Source organism: Poecilia formosa, unplaced genomic scaffold, assembly GCF_000485575.1.
Source record: "Poecilia formosa unplaced genomic scaffold, Poecilia_formosa-5.1.2 Scaffold203, whole genome shotgun sequence".
Lineage (NCBI taxonomy): Eukaryota > Metazoa > Chordata > Actinopteri > Cyprinodontiformes > Poeciliidae > Poecilia > Poecilia formosa.
The window spans coordinates 1036206-1056525 of record NW_006800142.1 but is presented as its reverse complement, the minus strand read 5'-3'; the positions used below and the strand labels follow the sequence as shown (position 1 = coordinate 1056525).

Here is a 20320-nt window from a genome sequence, read left to right as displayed (position 1 = left end):
CATATAACTTCAAACTTCTATGTTTTTTTTTGTTTGTTTTTAAAATGGAAATCTATATGATAGACCGACACAAAATACTTGCACTATTGTGAACAACAAGGCGAGAAGGTTCTCAGGTCAGATAAGACCAAACTGAACAGTGAGACGAAAAAAATGTCACCAAAAAAATAACATGATCTCTCCATCCTCACTGTAAGGCCTGGTGGTGTCTTGAAGAAGTGCTTGAACACGGTTCACTCTTTGGACTTTTAACTGTAAAAATCTTTGAAAACTGTGCACAGTTTCTCCTCCATATTCCAAACATTCACCACTCTGCGCTGGTCCCGGTGAAACAGACTTCTTCATATTTTGTGGTTGAAACGAAGAAAACTCTCTCTGTGTTCTGATTGCTCATCCATACTTTGATTCTTCAGGGAAGCTTGGAAATTTTCACCGGGCTCGGGCTCATTCTGGGGCCTCCTGTGGGCGGCTGGTTCTACCACTCCTTTGGATACGAAGTCCCCTTTTTGCTTCTCGGATGTCTGCTTCTGATCATGGTTCCTTTCAACATTTATGTGTTGCCCTCCATTGGTAGGAGTTTGAATATTCGACACATCATTTTCTGTCATTTTGATGTTTTTCCTTTTTTCTGACATTGAGCTATTTTATTGTTTGTTTGTTTTTTTTATCAGAGGCTGAACCATCCAAAGACTCGTTCTTTAGACTGCTCTTCCATGGAAAAGTCCTGCTGATTTGCTTCGTGATAGGAACGCTAAGTGCAGGGCTGGGGTTCATTGATGCCACATTGTCGCTGTTTGCCATGAAAACGGTACGTTGCTTACTTCATATAAAATCAGTTTAACCTTTTCTTGCGTATGCATCATGTTAAAGTTTTACTATTTCTTTCTTTCTCTTTTCTGTTCCTCTCAGTTTAATCTCTCATCTGGCTACGTGGGACTAATAATGATCGGTTTGTCCTTGCCGTATTGTCTGGCGTCCCCTGTGATTGGTTATTTCACAGATAAATATCCTGTGAGTGTTTAAAGCGGTCAAACACGATCAAGAATGCACAGTTAGTTGTAATTTTAACGTGAGTCGTTGCTCACCAGGGAACGAGGATAGGATTCACAGTGACGGGAGGAGTCATCACTGCTGCTTGTTTCTTCCTGCTCGGTCCTGCGCCGTTCTTTCACATCAAGAGGTGACGATTTGTTTCGGGAACGTATCTCCCCCCCCCGTATATTCAACTGAAATCAGCAAGTAAATCCGTCAGAAACACTAGAGCGTTGTCATTGTTGATGAACCAGGTGTAGGGAGGAATTTGAGCTTGTTTCTAAGTTTGATGTTTAAAATATTTAGATGTACTGTGGAGCGTTCGATACACCAATATCGGTGCTTAATGTGACACTTTACTCAAAACATTTTGATCTGTTTAAAATGGAAAATGCTAAGTCACAACTCAAAGTTTTTGTCTTTTTATGAACAAAGGACCTATATCTTGGTTTTGAGAAGACGGAGACATTTTTTTTACTCCAAGAAAATGGGGGAATTTATCGAGTCAAAGACCTTTTATTTTAAGAAAAACAAGTGTAAGATCCCTTTCCTGTTCTGGAGCAATTGCAATTATTTGAAGATTCCCTTTCTACAAAAATCGGATTACTTTGTTTTGTTAAAATATTATCTGTAAAATTAGTCCACGAGTACTTCTATATCGACAACTTCGGTCTGTGGCAACAAGGTTGTAACATTACCTGGTTACTTCTTAAAAAAATAAAAAGGTTCAGGAATTTTATCAAAAACAAAATGACTAGAAGTTTCAGTCTTGTTTTCAGACCAACAGTCTTGCTTTGTAATGTTGCTACAATCATTGTCGTTTTTAAGAACAGGCGAGTAAAGGTACAGCTTCTCTTCTTTATGTTTCTTTTTGTATGTAAAGTCAGCTGTGGTTGCTGGTCCTCATGCTCGGCCTGATTGGATTTTCTCTGGGCATGACTGCAATCCCCACATTCCCTGAGATCATCACATGCGCACAGTGAGTCTCTCCTCCGTGTTTGTTCCACACACACGACGTGTAGTTGTTTCTTTTTTAATCCTCCACGCTCTTTCATTTGCAGCGAACAAGGGTTTGAAGAGGGACTGAGCACTCTAGGAATGGTGTCTGGTTTGTTTGGTGCGTTTTGGTCCACGGGGTGAGTCCAGAACCAGTTTTTCCGCTGTTGCTTGCATTTGATTGTTTGGGGTTTAAACGTTAATGGGGACATTTGTTCCAAAGGATGTTTTACGGTCCCATAGTGGGCGGCCTTATCACGCAGCGCCTGAACTTTGAATGGGCGGCGACAGTCCAGGGTGCCATGGGACTCTTAGCTGTAAGTATTAGTCGTCATCTTAAAGGATTATTAATGAGTGATCATTTTGTTCTACTGTAAATTAGACTGAAAAAAACGACAAACTATTAATACCGTTAGTGATGTTCCTCTCTGTTGTCAGGCCTTACTTCTCCTGGCTTACTCTCTCTGTAAGAGAAATCGACAAAGGTAATCATGAATCCGAAACTAGTCGTAATTTTCTAAGTTATTGAGCTGGAACTGATGCGTTTTCACTCATTTCTGTTTGAATTTTAGGCTGCGAGAAGATGATCAACAATCGGATGAAAACACTCCTCTCCTGAACGGATGAATCCCTCTGCCAGACATTAAAGGGAAAAGCAGTGATTCTTCTCGACACGAGGGAAAGCTTTTGTTGCGTTCTTCTTGCAACAGAATTGTAATGTTGGTGTTAGCGGTCTTAGCATTCTGCAGCACATGACTTGGATTTCATGCTGAGCTAAAGCTCATCAGGATCTATTAACACATTCCTGGGAATATTGAAGAAAATTGTATTTCTTCAATATTACCATTGTATTTGAGAGAATTGTATTTGAAATGTTTTGTACAGGTCATACCTGTTCTTAATGGGCGAATGTAATGTAACGTGCAATAAAACAGATCTGACAATGTTTGTTGTGATGCCTTCTTTCACTTTCCTGGTTATTTATTAAATTTAGTCTGAACTATTGTGCAAATGAGCCTGAGGTTTTATTAGAAAACGATTGCTTTTTAAAAGTGATTACAGCATTGCATGTTTTTCCATAGTGTCTGAACGTCGCCCTTTAAAGTCATATATTTAAATCTTTACAATGAAACAACATTTTAAGTTATTCAGTATTTATATATAAAGCAGCAAGGAAAATGGCATTTCTAAATGTATACAAAAGAAACAAAAATACAAATTAATTCTGAACAATGTACATAAATATACTTTAAAAATACAAACAGTAAAAAAAAAAAAAAAAGCCAGACTGGTGTTTTCAACGAGTTCATTAATCGGGCTCAAAGGCACGGTTGGACTGGCCTGTCGGCCTCTTTGGTAGCGGTCTGGCAGGCGTCCTGGCCTCCCTCGCTGAACCCGACGCTTCTGCCTCTGAGAAACCGGTCTGAGTCGCGGCTGCTCCCGGCTTTTTCACCTTCCTCCTCCTTCTAGTTCTGAAAGGAAACACTCAGACTTTACTCCCTTTTGTTGTTCCACAGTGTATTCGCCAAAAATGAGCACCGCTTGTAGAAGCGGTGCTGCGGCGTGTTCAGAAACCAAGCCTGGTGAGTTTAGGAGGATTTAAGCAAAGCACGCCTCTTACGTGGCATCGGTCAGCTCGGGGTCAGTGTCCGAAAAAGTTGGCTCGGAGAGAAACCGAAGTTCCCCAGAAGAATTGACAGCAGCAGACACCTTGAAATGCGAGTTTGGAAAAGTTAAAAAAATAATTAAGAGGGACAGGAAAAGATACCAAAACACCAGTCAGTTACCACAAGAAACCCAACAGACATACCTCCATCATGCAGTTTTACAAAGCAAAAAACCCATGCAGCTATCCATATTTATTACAGGAGTAAGCTAATAAATGCAAACAAGATTTCTTAAACGACTTAGTATATATCTAGGCTGCAATAAGTTTGCAGGAAGCTGTAAAATGATTGTTGCACCATATCAGTTCACTGCTTTAAGCAACTGATAAGATTTATAGGCAGAAATACACAGCAAGGCTCAAACGTCTCAGTAGACGGTGAAAATTTAGGACAGTAAAACAAAGTTAAATTATCATGGAGTGAATGAAGAGAAAGAGAAACGCAGCCTGTTCTTAAAATACTCTCAGATTCTTAGGATTGTTGACATTTAATAATCTTTGTGGGAGACAAAACATCAAGTGGGAGTGTACGTTTACCATCTGAATGTGTGGGATTTTTAAAAATGTTGTCTTTAGGTCTACACTAATACAGTAGAGAAAAGAAAACATCTATAACATAAGTGAACAAAATCTCTTCTTTACTTAAGACAAAAAATCCTCCATTCGGCTCGTTTTATTAACTTGGCCTCTTACCCGTGTGGGAGTGGGCACCTCCACGTTCTTTCCCAGTGAAGTTGGGTCTCTCTCTGCAGAGTCCTCACTAAACTCACCTACAACAATAACAACAAAAACTTTTTTTTTCTAACAAAACCTTCAAACTCCATCACGTTATACTTCTGTACCCCCAAAACATGTCGGCCTCTTACTCTGATCGATTACGTAAGAAGCAAGAAAATATCCCTGCAGCCCGTTGACCAGGCGTCCAAACCACCAGGTGTCGTTGTCTTTGTACAGTACTTGGATGACGTCGCCGCGCCGGATGGTCAGTTCATCAGATCGATTCGCTTCGTAGTTATAGATGGAAACGACCTGAGAAACGGATCCCGATGATGAAATGAGTTATAGCACAGAAACAGATGGCAGCGAGTTCAGTGTCACTGAAAACTTACTATTTGTTGAACTGAGACAGAATCTGGATCATAGAAACCTGAAGAGGTTTGGTCGGGGAGAGACTATGGTAGAGAGAAAAGAAAAACATTACATTAAACCTGTGACTAAATTACATTTTTTGCTGACAGCTCTTGACCAAAAAGAAAGTAATAACCTCAGAAAGTCTTACTGTATGCAGTTTAAGAGACGAGGCTCCTTTTATCCTCTGACTGATGCCTCCTGGAAATACAAGAAAGTGATTTTGGAACGTGACGCAACTCAATAACTTGTTTACGCTCCTTTTACTCAGAGTGTTGAGATCAACCAAGATCAACCAGAACCATTAGGACTGCAAATCTGGAAAACCTCATTTCAGCTGTAAATGAGGTTCATACTGGTCAGATTTTTCTCTGATGTTCTGTAATTCATACCAACCACAGGCATCACTTTGGACAACCAGCATATGTGCGATTTGGAGGTGTGTTGCTCTGTATTCTGTTGGGGAATCCAGAGCAAACCGATCTCTATGTGGATAGGCTTTGATCGCAGTGTTGTACTTATTGCTCTGAGGACAGCAGGATATTCAATCCAAATGCTTAGTGTTGACGAGATTAGGTTGTGACTTTGGCTTGAGGCCAGAATATCTAGTCAGCCTACAAATTCTCCTGAGGGCCGGCCAGATTAAAAAAAAAAAAAATTTATATTGTTGCTTCTTGGTGCAACCAGAAATGCAGATATTGACAGATTGAAGCTATGAAAGTTTAGTGCAAGCTCAAAACTGTCAGGGAACTCATTACTCCCAACAGGAATAACATGCAGTCATGGAGATTTCTCCAAGACCCTGCAGACAACCAAGTTCTTCCTGTTTTTTTTTTAAAGTCACAGTAATGCCTGAGTCCTTAGTGAAAGGGCTCTTACTTGTGAGCTAAAGCATAACGATTAATGCTGCCTTTGATGACCAAACCGGCTGGTGAACTGAACAAGACACTCACGGCTTTTTGTGCTCAGGACTGCTTGGGGTATTAGCTGCTCCGCCAAGGAACCAGAGAGCTGCAGCTTGGAGTGGGGCGACAGCAGAGACGGAGGAGGTAGAGATGCATTTAATCCCTTCTGGAGGGGGAAGAAAAAGGTGGTGTTGATTTGCAAAGCACAGAAATGTATTTCACAAAGCAGCTATTTACCTTGATGTACAACAAGTACAGCTCCAAGAAATGTGAATGTCTTAAAAACATCTATGTTGCTGTTTCTCATCTCAAAAAGTAAAACTTATATGGATTTATTACACACAGTGAAACATTTCAAGCCTTTAATTTGATGATCATTAATTAAAGAGTTTTTTGAGGCACACTGATACAAAACTCACTGTGCCAACGTCAGACATGAAGTTCCTGCCTGCGTGAGTCGTGCCCATTTTGTCTGCAAAGACAGTCAAACGATACATATATTCTACATATAAATTTTAAATAAAATCATATATGATGCTATTAATTCAGGTATTTGCTATGTATAAAGTTATTTTCATATTTACAACCTTGATCCAAACTGAGCCCAACGGCTGCTGTCCTTCGATATGGTTCCTACATACGGCATGAAAACGGGAGACGTTACCGACACGGTTATAATAGCGAGCAGTGATCAGTATCTAGAATGTCTAAACATTTTGAATCAGATCTCTGTTAGAAAAGACAATTTCTTACAAGAACTGAATCCAGATGCTCTTTAACACTCTGCATTTTCAGGTCCAATCTGGCCAACTGGCCAAACTGGTCCATGGTGGAAGGAGTCGGTGTGTCCTGCAGCACCACGGAGTCGCGAAGGTTTTGGACGGGTTTGGTGTCTAGAGACGCCGATCTGCTCAATTCCAGATTGTTGTGCATCTCCAGCTGGGACACTGTAAGACGGGGTCGACGCAACGAATGGCAATTATTCATCTGAGCTCAACAGAGCAGCTGATTGCAACTATTCACAGTGTCCTTTTCAACTCTCTGCACGCTTTGTCACTTTACAACCACAAATGGCAATGCATTTTTATTATTTGATGCAATTAATCAAATACAATGACAACCAATTGCCTGTAGAAATCAGCTGGTTAGTAAATAGTGTCCATCTTTGTTTTGATCACAGTATAAACAGACGTTTTGCGAAGCCCTTCCACCCCTAAGCTTTCCTCAAATTAAACAAAACTGGTGTCAAATGTTTGTGCAGCAAAACTTTTCGTTTGTGCCGCTATTATTTAAAAAAATATTATAAGTGTTTCCAGAGGTCATTAAAGGTCAAGCAGCCAGGCCACTTTTACAATATCAAAGGAAATATGGTGTCAATCAACTAATCTGCCTGAGCTGGAGCTATTTACTAAAGAGCAAACATTTCAGTTTCTAAATGACTTGACTTGTGAATTCAGCGTAATGTCCTTGCAGCTCTGACTTTAGAGGGTTGAAAACAAATGCAGCCACACTTTTCAGATTTTCATTTGTAAAACATTTTAGCTTTGGCCACAACGTGTATCCTTTTTCTTCCACTTCGCAATTATTCACTACCATGTGTTGATCAACTGCACTGCAGCGAAAGGTTCAAGGTTTCCCCCAGAGAACTCGCTAAGCCCGGTGGTTGGGTCATTCGTCCAGCGGCTCGCTGTGTTTTTGAGTTAAAAAATGTTTACCGTTGACAGGAAATTTAAAAATATCACTTGATAATTTTGTGTTATTGAAAGATTGGGAGAATAATACCTGAACACCAACTATAAAGTCTTAAAAAATGCAAACATTTTAAAAAGACTTAAATAAGCATTGGGTAGCCTGGTGGGGGCACAAGTAAAGTCTGGTGGCCCGCCAGGCTTATAATACACTGGGGGGAAACCCTGAGCTTGTAATATGTCAAAATGTTTATGGACCATGTGGAAATAAAATCAAATCCAGTTTGCACATTATTTTGTCCATGACACAAACACGAACCTTTGTGGTCGTACACGTACACGTGGACCGGCTGGCTCTGACCAAACGCACAGAAAGCCACCATGTTCTCATGCGGATGGAAGGAGACGCCATGGACAGCACTGCGGTAACAAAGCTCTGTGTACACTGCGACCTGGTCTCCTGGGAACGCAGTACATTGATCAGAGAAACAATGCAGAGTATGTGCAATGAGTTTAGGGTTTTGTTTTTACCAGGGATTGTCACCTGTGTCGGTATTCCAGACATATCCTATCCCATCCTCGCTACCAGAGAAGATGAAATTTCCACACGGAGTGAAAGTGCTATAAATTCTCTCTCTGTAGTTTGTTGCACCGGTGTACTTCTTTATAGCCAAGCTTAAATTTAAAAAGAAAAAAAAAAAAGCCAGAAAATTATTCAAAAAGTAAAATAAATACCCTAAATAAGAAATGACCGCACGTCTTGTGTTATCTCGGATGGTCTTCGGTTACTTACATCCTCAAATCCATCATCCTGAGAACGCTGTCTTTGGCGTGGATGAGCAGGCACCGCCCATTCGGGTGGAGCTGCAGCATGTTGATGGGGATGCCCCTGAGGTCGCTCTCATCAATTTTCTGCCAAGAGCCAAACAGAACACAAAACCTTTGTTCCTGTGTGAACAATCGCTTAAACCTCGATTCAACGAATCTACGCCATGTTGCATCATCTTTTACGGTAACATCGGTTTCCAATACCATCTCTATCGACCATTGCTGGCATGGATTTTGGCGTTGTTTGCTGGGATTTACTGAAGTTTTCCACACATTGATGATGCCTGCGTTGTCGGCAGAGAACATTCTTCTTCCTGTTTAAATGTTTAAAAAGAGATTGTCATAAACGGAATCAAGATCACTAACGCCCTCACCTGGTGAAGATGTGCTAAAACATTTAAACAAATTCACATTTTTAGTGCAATTCAGTGAAACAATTTTTCACTGAACACTGGAGAAAAGTTCAAAATTTATGTTTGACATGTTTGACTAACATACCTCTTACATCTTGCACTATAAAATTTTCTTTGTTTCATTTCCTCTACAGTTTAATTATATGTACTTAATGTCTGTACGACGTGAGCTCTTGAAATTGAAGTCAACATTATTTCTTGGACACACAAGTTTGTCTTTTAAAGCTAATCTCTGATTCTGAAAGTGTTTCCAAAAGGATGTAAAAAAGATGAATAAAAAAATGTTACTTTTCCTTTTAGAGTCATTCTTTTGGGGAAATGCAAAACAATCATTAGACATTGACTAAATGTAGAGCTGTTATTTGGAAGCAACAATCACAATAGGTAGGTTCAGACTAAAAGAAAATCAATAATTTACTGACATCATTGATTAGGATTTAGATATGTTTCCTCGATTCTTTTCTTGCTTCACCCTCACACTATGCTGCCACCTCTACGCTTTAGCATCTCACATCAAATGTCCAAGTGACCAAGTAAATCATCAATATGAATACACGGCGCTTGATATAACATTCCAACAAATTTTGCATCCAAGCAGGCCTTAGCGGTTGCTTTATTGCACACAATGATGCTGTGATTGTGAATGTAGTTCTGTATTTTTTGCAGCTAATGAACATGGCATCAAGAGGTCAAAGTTCAAGGGAACTTTAGCAATAAGCATTAAGTCTTACAGCAGGATAATCATCCAAATCATAGGGCTAATCTACAAACAACTACAACTAAACATATTTAACTAAAAGTTTGGGTTTCTCCACGTTTTTCCAGTGTCAAATTATTCTACTGCAATAAGGGAAAGAGCTCATTTTTCCACATCTTTACCAAGGGAGCCAAAAAGTCTCTCTGTTTGAGTCGTTGGTGGGTTCAGCGGTACCTTCGAAATCGAAACACACTGAGTTGACGAAGCTTTTGTGAGTTTCGAACTCCTGCAGCATCTGGCCGTTCACGTCGTCCACATCGAGCCTCCAGACTCTTATCAGGAAGTCGTAGCTCCCGGTCACCACCAGATTCTGGGCGCCCGGGTGGTACTGAGCGCAGTAGACGAAGGACGGGTGAGGCAGCACCTTCTGAGCGTTTTCCAAAAGCTTTTCCACGTTCCACTCTCTGAGAAAGAAGAGGACGCAGTGGCAGCCGTGTTTCCCGTTCGTCGCTTTTAGCGACTTCATTTACGTCCGAAATATGAAACCTACCTGACGGTTCCGTCCGAGGAGGCAGACAGCAGGACCCTGTCATCGCTGGACCAGCAGAGATCATACACAATTTTCAGATGACCGTTGAAAGCAGCCAGCACTGTCCCAGAAGGAATCTCATACACTGGAAAGAAGAAATAAAGAAAATGTCTTCTTTTACAGTCTGACGAGACTTGATTTTTGTATTTTTTTCACAGATCTGCAAAATGACCAAGTTAGTTGGCTTGAGGAAACTAAAACCAGCAGCTGTGTAGAAATGAGGCGCTGCTTACCAACAACGGGGAAAGCATCTCTGTCAGCGCAAGCAGCGGCCAGCCTGGTTCCAGCGTGAGAAAACAGGACGGTGAAACAGCCCATCTTACCGCCACGGAAAGCTAAACCGTGCTTGTTGGGAATCCGACAGATCTACCACAGAGAATATTTACGAGGTTTTAACTTTGACTCTTGAAAGTCAGATAATCTAAAAATACTTCCAATGGTTTTTGGCCAGAGCCTTACAAAAGCATTCACAACAACCTTCAATGTAATCTCTTATCATACATATAACAGTGTGAATTTGTCAAGTGGAAGGAGAAAGATAGACGACAACTGACCCTGGAATTTCATGAATTATATCCCTGTTTTTTTAATAAATGAGCTCTTTTTTACATTTTGGATCAAGCATAAATTAGAGATCTGTTTTCTATAAACATCAGAATACCTCATTTCTTGCAGTAAAATAATACATGTTTAGTTTATTGCTGAGCATGTGCAAGTAAAACAAACATAAACGAAGAAAAACATAATGTTTTTTGTTTTTTTGTTTTTTTTAAATGTTACATTTTGTAGCCTGTGGGAAATTTCAGTTTAACATTTCTGGTCCTTTGCGTCAAAAGGTTTGGACATCACTGCCAGAAGACGTCCGATTTGCAGTTTGCCACAATCCAAAGCAAATATGCGCAAGAAGATGCTGCGATCAAAATGAGACAAAAATCTAACATTTTTTCCTGTGTGGTGAAAAAAGTAACATTGTGTATCAACCTCCTCTGAACAACATCTCCATGGTGAAACACGGTGACGGCAGCATCGGTGCCTTTGATGTGCTGTAAATAGTCATTTGTATGAAATGTTTGAAAAAACAACAAAAAAACAAAACAACAAATATGATTTTCTTCTCCTTTTGAATTACGAGGCCGCTCTACGCTGGTCTATCTAATAAAACTTAACTAAACTCCATTGAAGGCGGTGGATGTAACAAGACCAGATCGGAAAAATTTTTAGTTTTTCAGCAAGACGCTAATAACCAGCGCAGATTTTACATAACGGGTCATGTCAAGGAAGTTCACGGAGATACGTTTGTCGTATCTTAAGGCAAACTTTAGAAAGCTTTTTTTCTGTTTTCCATTACAATGACAAATGTTAGCATGCGGCTACCTGCCCGGGCAGTCGGTTCCACCTCAGGACGGGCTGCCTGCTAAGACTGGGTTCTGTCTTGCTGCCGTCATTTTGCAGGTCACTATAAGAGGTGCTGCCCCTCTCCTCCTGTAAGGCCATCATAGAGCGCATGCCGGGGTCCACCTAACGAACAAAAAACAACAAAACTTAGCTCAAATAAGCATCAAACACTCCAACTTAATGAAATGTAAAAACAAAGAGCCAAAAGTTATGGAGGTAATTTTTTTTGAACACTTACACACTCTGGAGGTTTAATCCCTTTCACAGTGACGTAGAGTGTGGATGCATATTTGGTTCTTGGGTACTTCCTCCACCACTCAAACACCTCTATTGTTTTCGACTGCCTCTTCGCCCGAGGTGGAGGACAGAAGAGCTGAAGGCGAAGTTTGCTCTCAATATTCAGAATCCCATTTGCACCAATAAGCTGGAAGGGTCGGAGGGAAATCAAAAGACATCTCCATCAATGCCAATGTCAAAACGACTAATGTCGACTTTTAAGGGCCGAACATTTCACCTTAAGAAACGCCCACGCAATCTTTCGAAAGCCTCGCTCATGCTTCTCTGCATCAAAGTTGGCTTTCGCCTCCTCCATAGTCATGAAGTCCAGGATCTTGAAAAGAAAAAGAAAAACATTAACTAGCACAAAATAATGTCAAAAAAAATTACAGCAGAAAAGGTAATTATCTCTTACTTCAAAGAAAAGTATAACTCTGGGGGCTGATTCGATTTGCTGAACGACGTAACCGAAGCGTTCATTGAATATGATCTGCTCCTGCCACTCGGGGATGATGGATTTGTTCTTCCTGAAGTCAAATGGCTGTGTAATGATCGGCAGAATGTGGCTGACATTCTCTTGTTCGTAAAATGAAGAGACGGGCCGCTGACTTTAAGAACGAAAGGACAAGTATAAATTACACAGATGCAGGAAAACGTGAGATAAATTCAACACTAAATGGAACTGAAGTTCAGTTCGCTCTCACCAGTCCTCTTTCCTCACATACTTCCCGGTGAGTTCATCAACAATGTGGATCTTCACCATGGGGTGCGAGATCAGCAAGTCCGTCTTGAGGCGATCGGTTCTGTGGACGAACACTCCCAGCACGAGACCGTCGTCAAACATCTGCTTATCCCGTTCTTCAGTCTCGGCCTCGATCTCCTCTTTGACGACTGAAAAACGGGAAAAGACGAAACAGAAGCTCCATCAGAACCAACATATTTCATGTTTGATTAGCATTAAGTGGCTACACACAATCAAACCTGACTCACCATGCTTTTTTTTCTTCTTCTTCTTCTTTCCCTTCGATTCCGTTTCATTTTCAGCGCCAACTTCTCGTTCTACGTCCTCGTCTTGATCTCTAATGGCGAAAATGACTGATTTCAAAATGATGCCTAAACTGTGATTCTTTTCTCTTTTAGATCTAAACAAAAGAATTGACATTGTAAAAATACACACCCTCCATCTGAATCAGTGGTGACAGATTTCAGTTTCTTCTTTTTCTTTTTCCCCATGTTGTTGTTCAGACTAACGTTCTGCCAAACGATGCTGCCGTCCTCCTCTTTGATCTTCGTTTTCTTCATGGTCCTCTCTTCTTCCTGTGCTATCTGCAGCTGGTATTCATGCAGCAGCTCATCTTCTCGATCCTCCACCTGGCTCTCCGTCGTAACCTTTGCGCCGTCTTTGCTTTTTCCTTTCTTGCTCCTCCGTTTCGGTCCCTTTCCACCGTCAGTGTCTTCTTGAGCTACAGCAAGTTCAGAGTCCGTATCCCTTTGAATGTCACTGGTGTTGTCCTTAAGTGCAGGTAGGGGAGGAAGGTCCCTCTTGCTTTTCTTCTTTGCTTTAGATGTTTTGTTGTAATGTGGGCTGTCCTCTTCAGGATTGCGCGTGTTTTGCAGAACTGTCTCATCTTCTTCTGTGTCATTTTCAAGGTTTTGTTTTTTTCTCAGATTCTGAAGCTATGAAGACAGAAAGAGAGGAATAACATGACTCTAGTCATAGTTGTCCTTAAATAAGAATTATGTTTCTTAAACTGCTTTGCCAGAAAGAGGATAAACTACTTATGTGTCTTCTTTTACAAGGTGAAGTGCTGATCCTAACCACTGGAATGAAAAACAAGATGCAACAAAACACGTACCACAATAGTTTCCTTTGCTTCAGCTGCTTCAGTGTTTTTCTTCTTTGACTTCTTTTCCGATTCCGTATATTTCTTGAAAATTTCATTAAATCTTTCCCGGGTCTTTGCTCGCTCTTCACTCGCACCTAGAAACGTTTACATTATCATTAAAAGGGTGTTATTTCCTAGTGAGACGGTTTAGGTTTAAGTGAGATCACTTAAACCTAAATAATAATGGGTAACAACTCAACTAAAATACTTTGCATGCCTATCCCCAATTCTAACTTTACCTCAGTTTTACTTTTTGTTAGTGAAACATTTAAATGCAAAACATTGTTTATTTTTCAAAATTAAAACAACTCACCTACTGGCATACTTCCACACTGTGTTGTTTCTCATTCTTAGTAGAAAAAGAAAAATAGTCATAAAAGAAAATCTTATTTTACAAAAATGCTAACAATGATGTGTACATTTTTGCACTCCAAAGTAAACACAGGGGAAAGTAGCTTACGTTTTATTCAGTATGTTAAGCTGAAGTAAACTAAACAAAATAAAAAAGTACACCAGGTTAAGGTTAGCTAAAAAAGCAGCTAGTTTGACAAGAGCTAACTCGCTAACTCGCGCTGCCAAAGTGACACACAAATATTTATGGTCTATAAGAAAACTTCGAGGCTTAAAAAATACTAAGCTCTACATAATTTCATTTAAAAACGGCGTGTGAGTTAGCTACACCAGTATGGATATGTGTATCAGTGCGCACAAGGTACTCCGACTTCACCGACGACGCTGTAATGGTTTCCAAGTCAACAAGGTTGAACGTGAGGGTGGAGTGAGCGAATAAACAAGAAAGAAAAGGCCAATGATGTGTAAGGACACAAACGACGTCATTACGTATTGAGCGTAACACTGTAAAGTGGTCGTGTGCATAGATCGTTCTTGGTTCCGTCACTGCTAAATCCGCCGCCACCAGCTCCAGTAATTGTTGGGTTCATAAATTCCACGCTTGAACAACTAAACCTAGTCGGAGCAGCTAAACTACAATGAAAACTCGCCAAATTATATTTAATGCAACCGGAACACTGACTGTTATCATTTGTGGATACGCCATGTAGAAAATCCGTCATTCCAGTAAGGGGTTCCTGTTACCGCGGTGTTGAGAAGGTTATTTTCAAAAATATTATTTTAAAGATTATTGCAGTTACTTAAATTAAAATCAAACTGGAATTAAATTGAGCATAAGAATGTAAAACAAAAGTCATTAAACTAAAAAAAACAACAACAAAAAAAAACAGCCATGCTGAGAATGAAAATCAATGAGAAGGAAAAAATTGGTCTTGGCCAGTTCAAATAAATAACATCACATAAGTGATTGAAGCCAATACAATTCTGACATATATAAAATAAAACCTTGCACGTTATTCGGGTTTAACATGTTATTGCAAGAAAATATACACTCTAAAAAAAGATGTGTTAACAAAGAACACAAAAATGTTATTAAATTAAAAGCATATTGTGTGTTAATTTTACCCATTGTGTGTTAAAATGAATATAATAATATGATACACAGTATGTGTTGAATATTTATTTGAATATTTCAACACATAATTGTGTTAGTTTGTTTTTGTCAGGTACACAAAAATGAATGGCAGATTCATCTGCCATTCAGATGGTTTATTTTTAACATTTCTTTTAAATTTATTTTTAAACTGTGGTTGTTAATTTAGTATTGTGATGATATTTAATAATTTTTAAAATGATGCAGAGGTATTTTTGGGGGGGAGTAAATCAACACATAATGATTGATTTTCACTTTTCATTAAATTACTACTATTCTTACATAATTTTAATACATGGTTATTTATTGTTTGCTAACAAAATATTCAGACAATTTTTTAATATTTACAATAAATAACAATTATTACATATATTAATTAGAAAATATTCTAATATTTCTAATATTTGAGCAAAGAAAGTTGATCAAAACATCAAAGAACAACCTCAAGTGGCCACCAGATGAAGTATTACGTTTGGATTTTTTCCCCCCCGCACGGACTATATTGTTTAAACACAATATAGTATAGAATTTGGGAACTCAATGGTTGGAAAAAACTTTATTTTTTGTGCCACTACAGGGTCTGCAACGTTGTACCGTTAATTATCTCACTGTGGTACGTGAGATGGGGTCACCATTTTATAATTTGTTACAGTTGTCTTTTTTTGTCCAAAGTTTACTGAAGAGGGTAAAAACTAAGGGTACTACTTTGTGTCAAATTTTAATTAATCGAGTTTGATGGATTAAAATGCCAGGCCCACAAACATCTGTTTAATTGCGTCATAAAATCCTTATCGTATAATCTGCGTCATAAAATGCTTATCGTATAAAAACATATGTTTTGATTTAAATTCATTTCTTATCAATAATAAAACAGGCAGCATTCTGGAACATTCTCTCTTGCATCATATAAAATTAAGTTCTTATAATAAAACAGGAAGCATTCTGGAACATTCTCTCTCTTGCATCATATAAGTTCTTATCAAAAATAAAACAGACAGGATTCTGTCTCACCCCTTTGTGAGGGCCTCACCCCCTCACAAAGGGGTGAGGCCCTCTTTGTGACTTTTGACCCAGTTATACCAATGCAAATTTTCTGATGCAACTCCTCCTCACGCAGATAGACTCCACCCCCAACTGCTTTTATCTTCCTGCTCCTGGCAGATGCCCCAGCCCACTTTTATGAGCTTCTGTTTGAATCAGCCAATAGAGATAAAGGTGTGGGATTTCTGTTTTTCTGCTTTAAATAATTTTCGGAGGCCCCGTATTCAACAAGTTGCACTTGGTAGAGGAAGATCCACTTTCCACTGACAGAAAACAAACAAACAAACAAAAAGATGGTTCACATTAAAAGAGAAAAGCCTCAAAAGAGAAGACAGCAAGAAGCTAATCAACTAGCATGTAGCTCATCTGCTCCAACCTCACAGACTACAGATGGACAAACCATCACGAGAGTTTGAAACAGGAGGTAACGCTCAGCCGCTCCCTCCTGTTTCAAACTCTTCTTATGAGTTATAGAGCCTAAAACCCTAACCCCCCGACATTTACGCCTATGGCTCTTTCAATGACAGAAGACTAGAGCTCAAGTAGCTTGAATGCACTCTCGAAGCGCGCCGGTGTCAGTTCTCGCGAGGCTAGTGATTTAATTCCGCTTGGAGAGGCACAGAAATTATTTTAAATTATTATATCATAATGCGGGAACTTTACTTAACAATACTAATACGGGAGCGCGGCGGGAAAAATACGTTAGTTTCCTTGCCAAAACTTGGTCGGGACACTAACAGGAAACTTGACAAGGTATATGCCCTATGACGTCACTAACAGGGCGTAACTGAATGACACATCAAAGGCTTTGATACCTTTTGAGTTACTGTCTCCTTCAATGACTCTTCACAAACAAAAGTTCTAAGAGTTCTTACAGTCAAAAGCGTAGAATTGTGTTTTGCAGACTTTTAAAGAACAAATGGATATAAAAAGGATATTTCTTAATATTCCCAAAGTTTCTGATTCTATGGAGAAAGTACTTGAAAGACAACAGCTGTTTGCAACAAATGTAGTGCTTAAGCTGCTGATCGAAAGCGGGTCTTTAAAAGATTTAGGTCAGCTCAGCACAGAGAAAATCACTCGCATCAACAAAATCAGAGACAGGGTGACAGATGGCATCACAATCCCAAGGAAATTTGCTGCCACATCAAGAAAGCAAAAACGTATGTGCAGGAATGTTCTTGTTGAGCTGAAAAATGCACACAGTAGCTCAGAACTAGGACATTTGTTGACAACAAAGGACGAAGATCTCATTGCCAAGATGATTGAGCTGTTGCGAGAAGAAATGAAAAAGGCCTTTAAAGATTATGAGAACAGCCCTCTCAGAAAGCTGTGTACAGCAGAAGTTGTAGGATATGCTATTGCATTATCTGTCGTAGTTGTTGTAGGATTGATAACAATGCTGTAACACTGGTTAGTTTGAGTTTCGATCCAGTCTCACCTCGATCCAGCCTCACCTCAACGCACCAGGGAAACTTGGAAATCAGATGAAGCTGATTTATTTTACAAATGTCAAAAATGACATTAAATTAGGATCTTGATTACTGGTCAGCGAACCAGGCTGCTGGGACACTAGCGAGAGATGAAAGCAGAGGTGAGATATGTACCACCTCTGCAGTCAGTGAGAATTTGATGACTGACTAGCTTACTGGATAGGAGGAGAAGAATCCTTCTATCCAGTAAGCTGGGGTTAGGTTCGTTCTGGGGAGGGAGCCGAGAGCTGACAGATGGTTTTGATTTGCGTTAGAAGGCGGACAGACTCACGAGCAGTGGATGAAGAGGAGCATTTGTTGCCAGCAATGGATGAAGAAAACCAGAAGATCCTTCAGAGAGGGTTTGCTTGAGGACATTGGGTTCTTGAGCAACATTTGGGCTTCGTCTGCTATCGATTAGCCACAAGCATTTTGCTGTTTTGTACTAAAAGTCAAATTGTAATTTCATTTTATAGTTTCAATGTTAAAAGAAGCGGGCTGCACAGTGGCACAGTAGGTAGTACTGTTGCCTTGCAGCAAGACCCCGGCCGGGGTCTTTCTGTATGGAGTTTGCATGTTCTCTCTGTGCATGCGTGGGTTCTCTCCGGGTACTCCGGCTTCCTCCCACAGTCCAAAAACATGACTGTTAAGTTCATTGGGTTCTCTAAATTCTCCCTAGGTGTGTGTGTGCATGGTTGTTTGTCCTTTCTGTCTCTGTGTTGCCCTGCGACAGACTGGCGACCTGTCCAGGGTGAACCCCACCTCTCGCCTGGAACATTAGCTCGAGATAGCTACCAGCAGCCCTCCTGACCCCACAAGCGACAAGGGTGTACAGAGAGGATGGATGGTTTTTGTTCTGTTTGTGTTATTGTCAGAATGTGTAATAAATATGTATTTTGTTCAACACAGTGTTTCCCTTGCCCCTCCTGAGTTGAACCTAGTTCTGATATGCTACTGTATTATAAAGATTCATAGTCACTGATCCTCTTGTCACAGGCGACTTACCAGATTAGTAGATTTTACAGTATTTAATATAGAATATGAATAATTTTATGTCGAACAAATAAGTAGCAATAATAATAATAAACAGAGTACAACTGCCACTGATTTGGTGCCAGATGCCACAGCTTCTGTATCAGATTGAATATCACAGTAAAAAAAAAAAAAAATCCGTAAAAAAACAGGGAAATGTCCTGGTAATATTCTGCCAGTACATTTTTTTTTGTTTTGTTTTTTGTTTTTTTTACAGAATTTCCGGCAGAATTTTTTTCCATAATTTAACAGTTTTCATATGTTAAATTTTAAACACAGAAAACTGTTAAATTATGGGAAAAAAAACTATTAAATTGCAGAAAAATTTTGCTGGAAATTCCGTAAAAAATGTACTGGCAGAAAATTACCAGGACATTTCCCTGTTTTTTTACGGAAAAAATTTGAAATAAAATACTGTTAAATTACGGGAAACTTCTGACGGAAATTCTGTTAAAAAGACAAAAAATATCCTGGCAGAAAGTTGCGCAAGCCAGTGCCATAACTTGAGAGAAAATGCTAATAAAGGCTCATATTATTGCACCGCCTATGGCGGTGCACTAACTCCAGGGAAAAAGATTATTAAACCTAATGTAATTGCACCTGTGGCAGTGCACTTACCGGAGGGGATTAATGAGGCTTTTATTTTGAAACTTTCAGTAAGCTTCATTTGAAATGGCAACACTAATCCCATGTGTAACAGTCTAATGCAAAAACGAGCCATTACATGATATAAAAATTGTCAAAGCTTTTATTTTGAAATTTTTCATAAGCTTCATTTGAAACGGCCACACTACACATGTGTAATAGTGATTGGGTTAAGTCAGTTATATAATGCTAAAAGCACAAGTAGTTCAGAATACCAGCCAACTCCTCCTCAACAGACAGTTCCACCATGTTGTAGTTGTAGTTCTGCCTCTGTTTTAACTGAGTCTTGGCCATAGATAGAACTAGTTATGGCAGTCGGCTGCTGGTTTGTGGTCCAAACCAGCAGCTCTGCATTTCTCTGTATTCTGTTGCTATAGCGATGAATCCTCAGCCGACTGCTGTGTGTGTGAGACAGAAAGGTGGGGAAGGATTTCTATCTTTATGAGTCATCCAGGAAATGCTATTGTTGGTGCTAATGTCCTATCCTTAGATAAAAGTCTGTCTTAGAATAAAGTAGTTCAGTTCACTATCCTGAGAATAAAGGATAATAATAGCTATTATTGCACTGCCTATGGCGGTGAACTAACCTCAGAGGAATATTATGGCTTTTATTTTGAAACTTTCAGTAAGCTGCATTTTAAATGGCCACACTAATCCAATGTGTAACAGTGTTTTTTAAACCAGTCACATAGAGCCCAAAAGAGCAATTACCTGATGTTAAAAATGTGAAGGCTTTTATTTTCTGCCATGTCTGTAAAATAAAAGCTTATTATCTATTTATAGATGATAAATATCAATCAATCAATCAAATTTTATTTGTATAGCACATTTCAGCAGCAAGGCATTTCAAAGTGCTTTACATAATTAAAATGCAAACAGCATGTGACATAGGATAAACAGTGAGAAAAAGAGATTTTGAAAAAGATTTTAAAAAAAGATAAAAACATTAAAACCCGCACCCCTTTTAGGACTTCAGTTAAAGGTCGTTTAACTGATTTTATTTAACGGCGTATTTCTAAATTAATTGAAATATTAAGATGGGCTGTTCACGGACGTCCTTAAATTGAACTGCGGTAAAACTCCGGTAGCGAACAAAACAAAACAAAACAAAACAAAACAAAAACAAA

At 39.4% G+C, this 20320-nt stretch overlaps 2 protein-coding genes across 8 annotated transcripts in view; one reads left to right on the top strand and one right to left on the bottom strand.

Annotated features, from left to right (window-relative positions):
• slc18b1 (solute carrier family 18 member B1) overlaps positions 1-2974 on the top strand; it is a 6331-nt gene extending 3357 nt beyond the window's left edge. For both annotated transcript variants that reach the window (XM_007567084.2, XM_007567086.2), the window contains exons 6-14: positions 414-570; positions 672-808; positions 910-1011; positions 1089-1180; positions 1916-2011; positions 2094-2168; positions 2252-2345; positions 2467-2513; positions 2601-2974. In XM_007567084.2, the coding sequence (XP_007567146.1) occupies positions 414-570; positions 672-808; positions 910-1011; positions 1089-1180; positions 1916-2011; positions 2094-2168; positions 2252-2345; positions 2467-2513; positions 2601-2655 (855 nt within the window). In that variant the 3' untranslated portion in view covers positions 2656-2974. The remainder of the gene's footprint in view (positions 1-413; positions 571-671; positions 809-909; positions 1012-1088; positions 1181-1915; positions 2012-2093; positions 2169-2251; positions 2346-2466; positions 2514-2600) is intronic.
• Positions 2975-3170: 196 nt separating this feature from the next.
• Positions 3171-20320, bottom strand: part of ahi1 (Abelson helper integration site 1) — a 20660-nt gene continuing 3510 nt past the window's right edge. The window contains exons 1-27 of one of the 6 annotated variants that reach the window (XM_007567077.2): positions 13960-14288; positions 13813-13848; positions 13470-13594; positions 12791-13290; positions 12604-12692; positions 12318-12504; positions 12029-12221; positions 11852-11947; positions 11576-11761; positions 11317-11460; positions 10176-10308; positions 9904-10027; positions 9588-9817; positions 8448-8557; positions 8209-8327; positions 7960-8090; positions 7735-7875; positions 6481-6674; positions 6315-6360; positions 6147-6199; positions 5776-5893; positions 4959-5023; positions 4804-4866; positions 4561-4723; positions 4388-4464; positions 3650-3738; positions 3171-3500 (exon numbers count right to left, since the gene is read on the bottom strand). In XM_007567077.2, the coding sequence (XP_007567139.1) occupies positions 3338-3500; positions 3650-3738; positions 4388-4464; positions 4561-4723; positions 4804-4866; positions 4959-5023; positions 5776-5893; positions 6147-6199; positions 6315-6360; positions 6481-6674; positions 7735-7875; positions 7960-8090; positions 8209-8327; positions 8448-8557; positions 9588-9817; positions 9904-10027; positions 10176-10308; positions 11317-11460; positions 11576-11761; positions 11852-11947; positions 12029-12221; positions 12318-12504; positions 12604-12692; positions 12791-13290; positions 13470-13594; positions 13813-13822 (3549 nt within the window). In that variant the 5' untranslated portion in view covers positions 13823-13848; positions 13960-14288 and the 3' untranslated portion in view covers positions 3171-3337. Of the gene's footprint in view, positions 3501-3649; positions 3739-4387; positions 4465-4560; positions 4724-4803; positions 4867-4958; positions 5024-5775; positions 5894-6146; positions 6200-6314; positions 6361-6480; positions 6675-7734; positions 7876-7959; positions 8091-8208; positions 8328-8447; positions 8558-9587; positions 9818-9903; positions 10028-10175; positions 10309-11316; positions 11461-11575; positions 11762-11851; positions 11948-12028; positions 12222-12317; positions 12505-12603; positions 12693-12790; positions 13291-13469; positions 13595-13812; positions 14289-20320 lie in introns of those variants that run through there. The other 5 variants (XM_016679150.1, XM_016679149.1, XM_016679152.1 and 2 more) reach the window with 5 other exon arrangements.